General features: G+C 36.6%; 1 protein-coding gene across 5 annotated transcripts in view; it reads left to right on the top strand.

Annotated features, from left to right (window-relative positions):
• Positions 1 to 14,928, top strand: part of KATNAL1 (katanin catalytic subunit A1 like 1) — an 82,416-nt gene extending 67,488 nt beyond the window's left edge. For all 5 annotated transcript variants that reach the window (XM_027064626.2, XM_027064627.2, XM_027064628.2 and 2 more), the window contains 2 exons: positions 12,909 to 13,035; positions 14,643 to 14,928. In XM_027064626.2, coding sequence (XP_026920427.2) covers positions 12,909 to 13,035; positions 14,643 to 14,841 — 326 coding nt within the window. In that variant the 3' untranslated portion in view covers positions 14,842 to 14,928. The remainder of the gene's footprint in view (positions 1 to 12,908; positions 13,036 to 14,642) is intronic.
• The last annotated feature ends 529 nt before the right edge of the window (positions 14,929 to 15,457 follow it).

Raw genomic sequence — 15,457 nt, 5'->3', positions numbered from 1 at the left:
GAGTTTCATTTTTTTCAAATATATATCGAGTTGTTCCAAGCACCATTTGTTGAAAGGAGTTTTCTTTTTACATTTAGTTAGTTTGGCACCTTTGTTGAAAATTATTTTTCTGTGTATTTGTGGGTCTATTTCTCAGTTCTCTGTTCTATTCCATTGACTTAAATAAGTATAAGGCTGTCTAATTAGGTTATCTGATTTTTCTTAAGTTTTGATACCTTGTCTTGAAAAGAATTTATCCATTTCTTCTAATTTGCCAAATTTATTGGGATTTGACCTAATACAAATGTGCAAGCTGACTAAAGTGTTTATGTGAGGCTGTTGATTTCACGTCTGGTTCTGGAGCCTGAAGTCAGTAGCGAGAGCAGTCAGGAAGACAAGATGAAGTGGTGGAAAGAAAGACAAATTATAACCTCTGGGGATGAGCTGGGACCCCATGAGGACATACTGGAACCCATGCTGGGCTCTCATTGCCTCTAAGACTTCCAACTTTGATGACTGGAATGTCCTATTGAAGAAGCTGGCACTGTTTGTAGCAGTATTAAATATACACCTGGCTAAGGAGTCAAAAAAGCTGAAGGAAGAAATCTGCCCTAGCAGGGCAGAGCCAGCAGATAAGTGACAGTATGCTTGAGCTGCAAATGCACTTCATATTCTGAACCAATTTTCTGAGTTGATTCATTTCTGCCTTTTAAATTTCACCCATAATGACTTATGTGGTGCACACTGAATCAGAACTATTCAGTGGGGAGAATTCTAGGAAATGGAATTACAGCTTTGCTTAAGTTGACATAATACAAATCTGTACACCTAATTTTCCTTTTATTGTCTGTAGGGTCTATAGTAATGGCTCAGTTTTCATTCCTCAAATGGGTCATTTGTGTTTTATCTCTATTGTTCTTGATCATCTTGCTCTAGAGATTTATCAATGTTATTAATCTTTTACAAACTCAATATTTTGCTTTGCAATTTTTCTGTTTCCTATGTCATTGATTTTTTTCTCTTATTTTTATCATTTCTCCATTGTACTTTGAGTTTAATTTTCTCTTTCCAAAGTTAGAAATTTATGCTATTGATTTTAAACCTTTCTTCTTTTTTTAGTATAAATATTTACAGCTATAATTTTCTCTTTGTGCACCACTTTGGCCTTATCCCACAGATTTTGCTGTAGCATATTTTCTTTATTCAGTTAGAAATATTTTCTAATTTTCCTTTTTGTTTTTGTTTTTGTTTCTTTGACTCTTGGGTTATTTAGAAGTTTGTGGTTTACTGTCCAAATATGTGAGGATTCTCTAGATATCTTCTTGTTGATTTTTAATTCAATTCCATTATAGTCAAGAACTACTCTGTAGAATGTCAATTTTTAAATTGTATTGAATTTACTTTATAATTCAACATATAGTCTTTCTTGGTGACATGTTTTAGTTGCGATTAAATAGAATGTTGTTCTGTATTTGTTGATTACAATATTCTGTAATTGTTGGTCAGATCAAGTTAGTGTGATAGTATTGTTCAAATCTTCTAGATTCTTACTGACGTTTTTACTCTAGTTTTTTTTATCAATTACTGAGAATGGGTTGTTAAACTTTTCAAATATGATTGTGAATTTGTTTATAACTGTTTGCCTTAATTCTCTCAATTTTTGCTTTATGCATTTTGAAGTTCTGTCATTAGGTACATAGATAGTTATCATTGTTATACCTTCTTTGTCTTTCTACCGTTATAAAATATCTCTATCTCTGGTTACATACTCTTTGGCTTGATGTTAACTTTTTTTTTAATGTTTATTAAAGAGAGTGAGAAAGAGAGTAAGCAAGGGAGGGGCAGAGAGAGAAAGGGAGACAGAGGATTTGAAGTGGGTTCTATGCTGACAACAGAGAACCCGATGCAGGGTTTGAACTCACAAACCGTGAGATTATGACCTGAATCAAGTTGGAGGCTTAACCAACTGAGCCCCCCAGACACCCCAGCTTGATGTTTACTTTGATATTAATACAGCCTCACCATCTTTCTTCTGCTTACTGTTTGTATGATATATCTGCTTTCTTCTTTAATTTTCACCCTGTCCTTATTTTTACAGTGTAGTTCTTGTAGACAGCATATAGTTGGGTCTTGCTATTTATCTAGTTTGTCTCTGTTTTTTAATTGGAGTATTTAGTCCATTTAAGTATAATGTAATTATTGATATGGTTATGTTTAAATGTGCCATTTTGTTTGTTTCTCTATACCTCTTTTCCTAATTTCTTTTGATAATTGATTTTTTTATATACTTTAATTCCTTTATTGGATTTTTTTTACCTGTACCTATTTTTTTAGCAGTTAATCTAGGGATTATAATATGTACCTGTAACTTCTCATAGTCAATTTAAAGCTAATACTGTACCACTTCATGTAAAATATAATAACTGTTTGCCTCCCTCTGCCTTTGTGCTGTTTTGTCATATATTTTACACCTACATTCATTGTAGATCCCACAATATAATGAGATTTAAATTGTCAGTTTACACTTAAGAGGAGCACAAAAAAGTAGTGTTTTTCATTTACCTACATATTTAACACCGCCGCTGCTCTGCTTTTCTTTTTTAAGGTCCAGATTTTCATCTGGGTCTATCTCCCATTTGTCTGGAAAACTTTCTGTAACATTTCTTCTGGTTTAAGGTCTGCCAGCATCAAGTTCAGTTTTTGTTATCTGAAATGTCTTTATTTCACCCTTATTTCTGAAGGATATTCTTGATCGATAAATAATTCTGGGTTGGGAAGTTTTTTTGTTTTGTGTTTTCTTTCATTACTTATGAGGATATCATTTTGTCATCTTCTGGCCTCCACTGCTTTTTGCTGTGAGGTTAACTTTCATTCATCTCATTGTATATATAATGTGTTTTTCCCTCCTGGCTATTGTTTTTCAAAATCAGCTTTATCAAAGAATGATTTATATGTAATAAACTTTATCCACTTACAATGTGATGATGTTGACAGTTGTATACAGCGTGAAACCATACCCCAATCAGGGTACAGAACGTATCTTTCATTATGATAGGATTTCTTGTGCCCCTTTGTCTGTTCTTCTTTCTTCCCAACACCTTCTACCTCAGGCAACCACTGATCTGATCTTTGCCATTCTAATTTTGAATTTCATAAGTAGGATCATACAGTATGAATTATTTTGGACTGTCTTCTTCAGCATAATTGTTTTGGGATTTATCAATGTTATTTTTTTACTGGTGAGTAGTATTTCCTTTTATGGCCATATGACAGATTATTTATCCATTCTCTTATTGATGGATATTGCGTGGTTTCTGTTTTGAGACTGTTGTAAATAAAGCTGCTGTCAACATTCATGTTCAATTCTTTGTGTGGACATGTTTTCATTTCTTTTGGATAAATACCTACCAGTGAAATAACTGGGTCATGTGGTACTATATGTTTAACTATAGAAAACGGGTTGGATTTTCTTAAGTGGTTGTCCTCTGGTTGTTTTTAAGAGATTATGTTTATCTTTTTGTTTTCAGCAGTTTTACTATGATGTACCTCTGTGGAGTTTTCCTTTTATTTATCCTATATGTATGTTGGACTTTGATATTGTTTCATAGGTCACTGGGACTCTCTTACATTTTTTTTCAGTCTTATTCAGATGGATAATTTCTGTTCATTTATATTCATGATCATTGACACTTTCTTCTGCCATTGCCTAATCTGCTTTCAATCTTGTACAGTGAATTTTTCATTTCAGATATATTTTGTAAATCTAGCATTTCCATTTGGTTATTTTTTATAGTCTCCATTATTTTGCTGGGATTCCTCATCTCTTCATCCATTTTGTCCATCTTTTCCTTTAATTCTTTGAGATTTTCCTTTCAAAAGGTGGAACTTCCTTCCCTCCCTTTGAAAATGGACTGGATTTAGTGATTTGTTTCTAAGGAATAGAATATGGCAGAATGATGCTATCTATATATGACTTCCAAGGCCAGATCATAAAAAGGACAGTTTCTGCCTGGCTCTCCCTCTTTCAGATCATATGCTTTTGGGGAGGCCAGCTGCCACACCATGAATTCAAAGAGCCTGTGGAGAAGCCCACGTGAGAAGGAACTAACATGTCCCACCAAGAGCCAACACCAGCTTTTCTGTTATGTGAGTTAGCTGCCTTTGGATGACTGTAGGCCTGGCCTGTACCTTGACTGAAATTTCGTGAGAGGCCCTGTATTAGTCAGGGTCTCTAGAGAAACAGAACTAATAGAACATGTGTATAAAGAGACAGATTTGTTTTAATGAACTAGCTCATGGAATTACAGAGACTGTCAAGTTTAAAATCTTCAGGGTAGGCTGGCAGGCTGGAGACTCAGGGTAGAGTTGATGTCACAATTAAAGTCTGAAGGCCCTTTCTGGGCACAATTCCCTCTTGCTCTGGGCAGGTCTGGCTTTTGTTCTGTTCAGGCCTTCAACTGATTAGATGTGGCCCATCTGCATTATGGAGGGCAGTCTGCTTGACTGAATCCACTGATTTAAATACTAACATCATACAAAAACATCTTACAGGAACATCTAGAATAATGTTTGACAAAATATCTGACACAGTGGCCCAGCCAAGTTCACATAAAATTAGCCATCATAGGCCCTAAGCTAGAGCTTTCTAGCTAAGCTTCTCCCAAATTCCTGATGCACAGAACCTATGAAGGTAATAAATTGTTATTTTAGGCCACCATGCTTTAGTGTAACTTTTTTTTTTCAGAAATAGATAATTGGGGGACACCTAGTGGCTCAGTCGGTTGAGCTTCCAACTCTGGCTCAGGTCATGATCTCTCAGTTCATGAGTTCAAGCCCCGCGTTGGGCTCTGTGCTGGCAGCTCAGAGCCTGGAGCCCGCTTCCGATTCTGTGTCTCCCTCTCTCTCTGCCCCTCCTCCACTCGTACTCTGTGTGTGTCTCTCTCTCAAAAAATAAACATTAAAAAATATTGTAAAAATAAGGAAATAGATCATTGATATACTGCTTTATAGTTTTTGTCAGCTAATTCTTATATGTGGAACACAGTTTGTATTGGCTGCTTTTTAATTTTCTTGACCGTGGGTCACCTTTTCTGTTTCTTCACATGTTCAGTAATTTTCATTGTATATTTTACACTGTGGAGAGTCTGGATCGTGTTGTTTTTCTTTGAAGGGTACTGAATTTTATTCCAGCAGGCACTCAAATTTTTGGCAGAACTTAAGAAAAAGCCAACTTACAGTTACTTGCTGTCTCTTGGCTAATGCATGAAAAAAGTTGCCTCTTCTCTTTTGTTTTATATTTGCTTACCATAAAAAGACAAGTCTGGTACCAGTTTCTTCCTGATGATCAGAAGTGGAAGCCTCACCTATGACTTTTGGAACTTAATTTTTATAACATCTTCCTTACTCACTTTTGTGACTAGATCTCCAAGCTCTATGGTGTAATTAATTGGCTCACGGATTCCATCTCGCATTGTCTTTCCTGCCTGGTACTGTGTATATACCATTAATTCTATTAATCTTGTTACTTAAAAAGAAAAATGTTCTTTTTCTTAAAACATGCTTAAATTACTAGTTGAATTTACAATAATAAAAAACTTATTTAAAGCACTAATGGAAGTGGTTCAATTTAGAACCTGGAAGCTGGAATATTACACCTCCCAGAATCAGCTCCTTAGTGCCTGGCTCGCTCTCATGTTAGCCGCATGAAATTTTGAAATTTGAGTGGTTTGTTACAGTTTCGGATTTACTGTTTCTTTACTTTCTCTTTGTTCCTCTTTTTACTCTTCCTTGTTTTCTCAAACAAATCTGTCTATGCTATCTAGTGTATTTGTATGAAATGAGTTTCAATTTTACTACTGTATACAATGATTATAAATAAGAAATTAATGCTAATGGGGGAAAATAAAAGTTTTACTACTTGAACTGACACCATTTAAACTTTTGTACTTTGAACTTTAATTTACCATGATAGGGAGGAAAAAATGTAACTAGAAAAATAGTTGATGGTAGCAATTTTATAAACTGCTAAGGAGAACTCAGGTGTTGGGGAGAAACACATACTTTATGATACAAAGGTAGGAACTTATCTTTCCTTGAAATATTGGAGAAGAAAATAGATTTGGCTGACTGAAGGGTTTTCTTCTAAACTTGTTTTCCCTTATGAAAACGTTATATCCATTATAGGTAATCACTTTTGAGTGCTTCTGTCTGCTCATTACTAGTCTGAAGGTCTGTACCCGTGACCACAGAACTTGAGAAATCGCTTTCTCCTAAAGTGCATCCAAACAGATCATCGTAATTAGAACTCCACTCTTTTTCTTTCATCTTTATTAATTCAGTAGGTGTTTATGTAGCTCTTTGCTATTAGAAAGGCATTTATTGGGTTCTGTGGGAATATAAAGATAAGTAATGGACAGGCCTCATCCTTAGAGAACTCACTTTGTAGTTGAAAAGTAGGCATACACTTAACCTAACTGCAGGGAAAACAGTGTAACGTGTGGTGCCATTGTTCTCCGTGGTACTTTTCCTTTTCTTTTTAAAGTTTTTGTTTAAATTCCAGTTGGTTAGTATAGAGTGTAATATTAGTTTCAGGTGTACAATATGGTGATTCACTTCCATACAACATCCAGTGCTCATCACAAGTGCCCTCCTTAATCCCCATCACCTATTTAACCCATCCCCCACTCTGGTCCATGGTACTTCGGAGTGGAGAATGAGGACTGATAAATTCTGACCGAGGTGCTTTGGGGAGACTTCATGGAGGAAGTTGCATTTTCACTCATTTCCAAAGAGAAAAACAGAAAGAAAAAAAAAGAGAAAAACAGAAACAAAGGTGTGGTTGCTTGAAAACGAATAGATAGATAGCTCTTGTGACTGAAGCATCTGGTAGGATAGAAAGGTCTGGAATAGACAAAACAGCAACATGTGGAAAGATCTGAAAGAATGATGTAGCAATCTAGGGTAAAATTAACGGGAAGAAGAGATTATATGAAAGTAAAAAGAAGTTGGAGGACATTTTATGAACACAAGCAACCTATGAAAGTAAATTTTTAGTTGGAAAAGGCGAAAAGTAAAACAATGAGACTAGATAATACCAAAGCCACCCGGAGGCCCCGGCTGGAGCTGTCTTGCTGGAGCACTTTCATGTTGTCTCTGGTCATTCCATTGGCCCAGGCTGCTTCGGGCGCGGTGGCTTCAAGACAGTCCGATTTCATACGTGGTGGCCGTGGCTCCAGACGTTCCGCTAGGGGCGTCGCTTTTTATAACCTAGCCTCACCGGTCATATAGTGTCCCTTCTCCTGTACCCTGGGTTGAAGCATTTACAAGCCCACCCATTTTCACGAGGTGGGAATTAGACTACCTCTGGGTGGGAGAGCGTCAAGACCGCACCGCAAAAGCGTGTGTGGGATGAGGGAGACTCTCGCAGCCATCCTGGGAAGTACGACCTGCCATAGTTAACAAAAAGCAAAACAGCAGGCCCAGGGGGAGCTTGGCCTTACATAAGTCTCTCCCTTCACTTTATGCATCTAAGTTATGGCAGCAACCGCCTGATGAGCTTAATGAACTCCCTTTTTCAGCCCCTTTCCTTTAATTATATTTTGCTTTTAGAATAACCTCCCTAAATCATTAAAGCATCATAGAGTCTCTTAGAGCTGAGTCTAATTTTCCATCACATCAGGGTCAGAGTTCTTTGTTTAGCTGTGCGTGCATGTGTGTGTGTGTGTGTTTACCATAAGTTCTTATCTGTCTTATTTATATCTGTCTTATTTATATTTATTTATTTATTATTTATTTATTTATTTATTATCTTATTTATATCTTATTTATTTATTTATTTATTATTTATTTATTATCTTATTTATATCTGTCTATTTGTGTTTCTCAGTCCTCTTTTGTACTTTTCTACTTACCATCCTCCCTCCCCGTCTCTGGTAAATATATGTGCTTCTTTCTACTTCCATGTCATTATTTATGGTACTCCCATTTCCAGATTTTCTCCCTTTTCCACTCTATTTAAATTTTATTGGGGCACCTGGCTGGCTCAGTCAGTAGAGCATACGACTCTTGATCTCAGGGTTGTACGTTCGAGCCCCACATTGGCTGTAGAGACTACTTAAATAAAACTTAAAAAAAAATATTGGTTTTTCAAAGTTGGCATTAAAGCATACTCATTCTGTGAAGGCTTCTTTTGGCCTGGCCTGTCTCCCTTGTGTAGACTTCACTTCCCTGGGTTATCTGTCTCCCAGATGTTCCTTAATAGAAGGGATCTGGGTTTTCTCTGTCTCCCTCTAATCTTGTTTGTCGATTGACTGATGGTGGTGGTGGGTGGGTGCGGGGGCAATGAACAATTTTTTGAGTGCTGACTGTGGGCCAGGCTTTACATCTATTAACCCATTTACCCCTCACAACAGTCTTATGTGGTAGATTCTGTTCTTATCTTTATTTGACATGTGAGGAAACTGAGGCACCGAGAGGTTAAGTATCCTACCCAGTGAGGCAGAGCAGGGCAGTGAACCCAGGCGGTCTGGCCCAGAGTGTGCCCTCGTGGTCTTCTGCACTGGACCTCCAAGTGTGCTCAGGGAAGTTGTTATCACAAGAAGTGTGTGATCCTTTTAACAATGTTTATTTAAATTTAGAATGTATATTAACTTGGTTATGTAGTGTTGGTGGTTCTTGACTATTAACCTATTAATTGCTTGTTAAATCCTTTCAAAAGGTTATTAAATATCATTCATACAGTTTTATAGAGCTGATAAATCCTACTTGGAACCTTCTAACAAACCACTGATACAAGCAGAATTAGAAGTCACTTTCCCCAAATTATAGTTACGAGGGAAAAGGATGCTTCCAACTAGGGCTTCAGTACTGGCTTATACTCCAGAGTTCATTTAAGGTGACTGTCTGGAACTTTCTTTCTATAGGATAATACAGTATATTAAACTTGGCACTTGAGTTCTTAGGGCAGGCTGCAGTTAAACATTCTGATTTCCAAATACAATGAATTCTAGTATCAGGACCAAAAGAGCAAAGTGATCTTTGTTCACTAACATTCACACTAACACGTTGTGTGTGGAGCACTGTGAAGTCACACTTACGTTAAGTTTGGAGTTCTTACGGAGGCATCGGGAGCACCGCCACTTTGTGTAGCAGCAGACCTGGGAGCTTCCTGCCCCTCCCTCTTTTTCCCCACCCCCCTCTGGCTGACCACCTGAGTACAGGACTTCTTTGGCCCCATACCTCAAGTGATGGGCCTGCTGGCTGGGGATGGACAAGGATAAGGAGCCTCTTTACTTCCAAATTAAGGAATTCTGGAGGTAAAGATTGCCTAGTCACACTCTTTTTTTCTGGCAATCCCAGATAATGTGTGCTTGGTTCTCTTTCCACTGTGGCTGCTCTTTGCGTTGCTTTGCTCTTGTCTTACTTTGTGTGAGTGAGAAATAGAACTCACAATGGAAGCGTATTAAAATTTAGTTCAATCTATCCAATAATTGGCAAACAGGCAGATAACTACCTCTGTAGCTCAAGAAATGGCACGTTATCAGACTTCAGAAGCCCCCAGTATGTTCTTTCCCTAGCACAGCTCCCTTCTTGACCCCTACTGGTAATCACTGTTACTCCTTTTATGGAAATACTTTGTTTTTTTCCCTTATAATTTTCTCACCTAATAATATATCCCCAAAGTTTAACCTTTTTTTTTTTTTAAACTTAAATGGAATCACACTGATTGTGTTCCTCTGTAGTTTGCTTCTTTTGCTCCAGTACATTTTTAAGATTCATCCATATTACGATTTCTAGATGCTGTTCATTTTTGTTGCTTATAGCATTCCATTGTATCAGTCAGCAAGGTATGCTACAACAAAGTACCACGGACTGGGTGGCTTAAACAGAAATTTATTTTCTCAGGCTACAAGTCCAAGGTCAAGCAAGGTGTTATTTCATTCTGGAGCCTCTTTCCTTGGCCTGTAGGTGGCCATTTTCTTCCAGTGTCTTCAGGTGGTCTTCCTCCGTGTGTGCACGTGCGTGTGTGTGTTGTGTCCTAATTTCCTCTTCTTATAAAGATACCAGTCAGACTGGATTAGGGCCCACCCATATGACCTCGTTTTTACTTTAATTACCTCTTTAAAGGCCTTATCTCCAAATACAGTCACATTCTGAAGTATTGAAGGTCAGGGCTTCAACATAATACTTTAGTAGGAGGGACACAATTCGGCCTGTGATATCCATTGTGTGATTGTACCACGATTATCCGTCATATTATTTGGTGGACATTTTGGTTCTTTCCAGTTTCAGGCAATTATGAACAGTGCTGCTATGAATATTTTTATACTTGTATCATGGTGAAAACGTCTAAGCTTCCTTAGGTTAAGATGCCGCATTCCATCCTTGCAGCGAATTGCGGGTCAGGCTATATAGCTGGAACAATAGTCGATAAATCCTATCTGTCTTCCCAAGTGGTTGTTGCACTTTAGACTTCTACCCGCAAGGTGTGAGAGTTCCTATTGCTTCCCATTTTCCCAAAACCTAGTGTTTTCCAAAACCTCAGCCTTTTTCATTTATACCAGCCTCTTGGTGTGCAGTGCTATCTCACTGTGGTTTAATTTTTATTCTTTTCATTATTAAATACAGTAAAGCCTTGGTTTATGGGCATAATTCGTTCTGGAAACCTGCTTGTAATCCAGAGCACTTGTATATCAAAGCGAATTTCCAGAACCATTGGCTCAGTTGTGATCCTGTGACATTTGGTGTCACGTACTGCTCGTTTTGCAAGACGTCGCTCGTTTATCAAGTCCAAATTTATTAGAAATGTTTGCTCGTCTTGCGGAATGCTCGCAGAACAAGTTACTTACATTCCAAGGTTTTACTGTAATTTGAATATATTTTCCTTTATTTATTAGCCACTTGGATTTTGTTGTTACATATCTGTTCAAGTCTTTTGCCCATTTTTCTTAATTAGGTGGTCTGATCTTTTTTTAGTTTTTGTAGGAGTTCTTTAAATATTCTGGATATATAAAAACTTTGTTACTTATATACATTGTAAATATCTTCTCAAACTCTGTAGCTTGTGTGTTTTCACTCTGTTTAGAGAGTCTTTTGATGAATTAGAGTTCTTAATTTTAATGTGGTCAGTTTATCAATCTTTTCCTTTATTGTCAACTTTCTGAATATACATATATATATATATATGTCTTAAGAATATTCACTGTGAAGTCATTAAGATATTTCCTGTTTTATCTTTTAAGATGCTCATAATTTTTGCATTTTACATTTAGGGTAGTAATATATCTGGCACTGATTTTTATGTATGGTACGACGTAGGACCCAATTTCATCCCCCCCCTCCCCCCCCCCCAGTAAATAGCAGTTCTGGGATCCTTTCTCTCACTGCTGGAACCACCTGTGTCATAAATCAGGTATCCATAGTGTATGCTTTGATCTACTTCTAGGCTCCCTATTCTGTATCATTGATCTATTTACCTGAGTCCTAATGCTTTGTAATAAGTCTTAAATTCTGATAGAGCAGTTCCTCCCATCTTACTGTTTTTCCAGACTGTCTTAGTTGTTCTTGTTTCTTTCCATTGCCATAAACATTTCAGTATCTGACTGTTCAGATCCACAAACAAAATTGTTGTGGTCTTTACTGGAATGCAAAAGCATTTTTATATGCTGTATGATCATTTGGAGGAATTGTCAATGTCATGAAATACAAAACAAACGTCGGGGAACTGCTTTAGATTAAAGAAGACTAAAGAGATAACTAAATACAATGTGTGATGGTTTTTAAGAAAGTTATAAAGTCCTGGGGAAAATGGGGACATTTTAATCTGGATTGTCTATTAGATGATTCTAATGTACCAATGTTAAATTTCCTGGCAAGTGTGATAGTTGAATGGATACCTTTGTTCTTAGGATGTACATGCTGAAGAATTTAAGATGAAGCGTGATTGCCTACAGCTAGCTCCCAATTCAGAAAGCAGTGGGGAGGAGGAGAAGGGAGTGATAATGGCAAAATGTTGACAATTGATGAGTCTAGATGGAAGATAAATGGGTGTTCATTGATTTTTTTTTAAACTGTAGATTTAAAATAAATCTAAACTTTTCAAAAGAAAAGTTGGAGAATATTAAATTTAATTTGATATATCAGGAAATAGTAGAAAGCCAGATCCAACCTAAGTTTGCATTCTCTTAGTGTGCTGTATTAAATAGCGAATTTGCCACTAAAACTGATGGTAAAAAAAGCAAGCATGATTGGTTATTTAAATAATTCTGTACTTCATTAGAGCTTACACAGTACACATTCTCATCGTACTGGAACATTAGATGTCTGTGGGCTAGCTCTCCAAGTAAAAATACATTAATATGTTTTTTGCGATGATTGCCAATTTCCTCTATCATAGGAAATCTTTTCTATATCACACTAAAAGGTGAGCAAAGTGATTCACAGGAGTTAGTCCACGTAGTCTACAGTTTTATAAAACTAGGCCAAATGTTGTTTTACTAAAAGAATGTCTGGTACTTGCATATTAATGTTGAGTATTAATGATTTTATTTTTAATAAGGATTTTATTTTTCATGAGGGATCACAGACCCTTTGTTTTCAAATCTGTATTTCACAATCTTCTTCACACCTTTTTGAATATATATGTTTATATCTTAAGAATATTTACTCTGAAGTTATCATATTTCCTATATTTCACAATCTGTATTTAAAACTCTGAGTTTTGTTTCAATTTTTAGTTATTGAGCCAAGGCACATAGGAAGTTAAATAATTCTGAGTCATGCAATGAGTTGGTGATACTAGGTGAACTCAAGTTATTGACTCCTTTTTGCATTAGTCTCTTTCTTTTCCTAAATGTTGATATGCGATTTCTCATCAAAATGATTTGTAAAGTAAAACATCTAACAGTAACAACAAAAAAATCTTTTAACAGCAAAAGGAAGAACTGAGCTTCTGAAGATCAATCTTCGTGAGGTTGAACTGGATCCTGACATTCAGCTGGAAGATATAGCAGAAAAGATTGAGGGCTATTCTGGTGCTGATATAACTAATGTTTGCAGGTATTTTTTTTTTTAATAGTCTGTGACTTTTAGATATCAGGTATAGATTTGACATGAGGACTGGTCTTAAAGTCAGTATAGTTATTAAAACCTTTGATGTGAAAGCAGCAGTCCATTTCCTTGAAATCGATTCTCATTTGTCTTCTTTTTCTTTCTTTTTTTTTTTTACATAGCTTCATTGGTCATTGTTAGATGAATAAATATATAACAATATGGTCCCCTTTTCTGTCTTTAGTTTTTAAGAAATTTTACTTGGTAATAATGATTTTGACAAGCTAAGGTCAGTTTAGCCCTAAATTGGAGCCTAGCTGCGTCAACATAAAATAATATTTCATTTTGGTTAGTATTATTTTACCACATGCAGAAGAGCAAGCAAAGTTGATCAATTTAAGCTGGGAAATATATAATATATACTTATATATTTAGTAACATCATAATTTAGTGACATCATAATTTGTAGATAATTCACATCACTCAATCCTTTTAAGCTGGGAAATACATACTTATGTTATATAAGTATATATTACATATTTCCCTTTCAATTTAGTGACATAATAATTTATAGACAATTTACATCACTCAAAGAAGAGGATTTTCTTTTATTTATTTGGGGGGGGGAGGGGAGAGTGCAAGTGGGGGAGGAGAAGAGCAGGAGACAGAGGATCAGAAAGGGGGTCCGTGCCGACAGGCTGACAGCAAGCAAGCCCGATGTGGGGCACGAACCCACGGACCGTGAGATCGTGACGGGAGCCGAAGCCAGACACTCAATCCACTGAGCCACCCAGGCGCCCCAACAGGATTTTCTTTTAGTTGTCACCTTCTTAACTGTACTGAAATTGACATCAGTAGCCTTTCTTTAAAACTATAACATCTGTTGTTTCTCACTCTATATACTAGTATTTTTCATGTGTGTCGAAGTTTAGCGGCACATAATCTCACAGTAGTTTCTAGTATCACTATAATAAAATATATAAAATTTTGAAGTTTTGGTTGGGTTGGCTTCCTATTAGCTTTTTTTGTGAGCATTATCTGCCTCTTCTAAACCTTGATAATAATTTACAGTTGATCAGAGTGGAGCTGAAAATAAGATCTGGAAGAGCTAGATTTTATCCCTTTAGTAGCCCAGCAATGCTCCATGTGGAGAATTCCACATCCACTATATGTAGATACATTCATGTTCCAAAGAAGGAGTTTCCTGGCTTTACCTCCTCTAATTAGGTTATAGACAAACTGGTGTAAGATTTGAATTATGTTAACCTTAGCCATGTGTTCATTTTCAAGTATGCAATTCAGTAGTTCACAATTCACTTCTGTTTCCTAACTTTCTTGGCTGTCTTTGAAGAACAAGTGAGGAAAAGGAAATTTGGTACTAGCTGAGCCTAACCTAGACTTTTTGGATTCATTAATAGTACATTTTATGTTTAAGTCATTTACATCCTGTTTTAACCTTTCTTGAACCCTCAGATAGCTCTAAAATGGGAAATTCTGAGCAGCATCGTAAAAACATAGAAAATGATCTTTTGAATGTTTGGTGTTAACTTTCTTACAGTTGAAAGTGTTTAAAACATTTACATCAGTATGTATTCACTGATTTTGTATGTTTTTAGGGATGCCTCTTTAATGGCAATGAGACGGCGAATCAATGGCTTAGGTCCAGAAGAGATCCGTGCACTTTCTAAAGAGGAACTTCAGATGCCTGTTACCAAAGGAGACTTTGAATTGGCTCTTAAGAAAATTGCTAAGTCTGTCTCTGCTGCAGACTTGGAGAAGTATGAAAAATGGATGGTTGAATTTGGATCTGCTTGAATTTCTGTCAGCTCTTTCATTTCTGGTATTTTTACTTATAAAATGTGAAGAAATTCCCTGCAGTTTTTTTTAAAAACACATTTAAAACTTCTCATTGGAGAGATTTTTCCCTTACAGGAAAAAAACAAAAACAAAAACAAAAACCCAAACCACCGGGAGTATAACCGTAGTTGAGAAATGAGAAGAGCTTACATAGAGAGCCTGGTAGTCTCCACCACCTGGCTTTGCGCTGGTATCCACATGTGCACATGTGAATAGTGCACATCCAAACCAAGGTGTCGGGGAGGCCGAAGGAAGCACTCCACGTGCTCTTGTAGAAACTTGTTTACAAAAGGTTTAGAGGGACCTCTTTTTCTCACATGCGTCTGTTGGGTTTTTTTGCTTTGTTTTCTTCTATTCTTTGCTCTGAACACGAGGGACCTAGATACGTTGACTTTTAACAGCAACACTGCGTTTGTGTCAAATTCCTCGTTCGTTGTTAAAAACGAGAGTTTGGAATTAAATAATGAACTCGTTAGTTAAACCTTTAGAATTCAACTCTTACTGTTGCCGTCTATCATATGGTTGAATTTTAACCCTTCCTCCCCCCACCATTTCTTCTGTAAGCCATCTCATC

This window comes from Acinonyx jubatus, chromosome A1 (genome assembly GCF_027475565.1).
Source record: "Acinonyx jubatus isolate Ajub_Pintada_27869175 chromosome A1, VMU_Ajub_asm_v1.0, whole genome shotgun sequence".
NCBI lineage: Eukaryota > Metazoa > Chordata > Mammalia > Carnivora > Felidae > Acinonyx > Acinonyx jubatus.
Note: the sequence above shows the minus strand (reverse complement) of the source record. Positions and strands in the feature narration are given on the sequence as shown.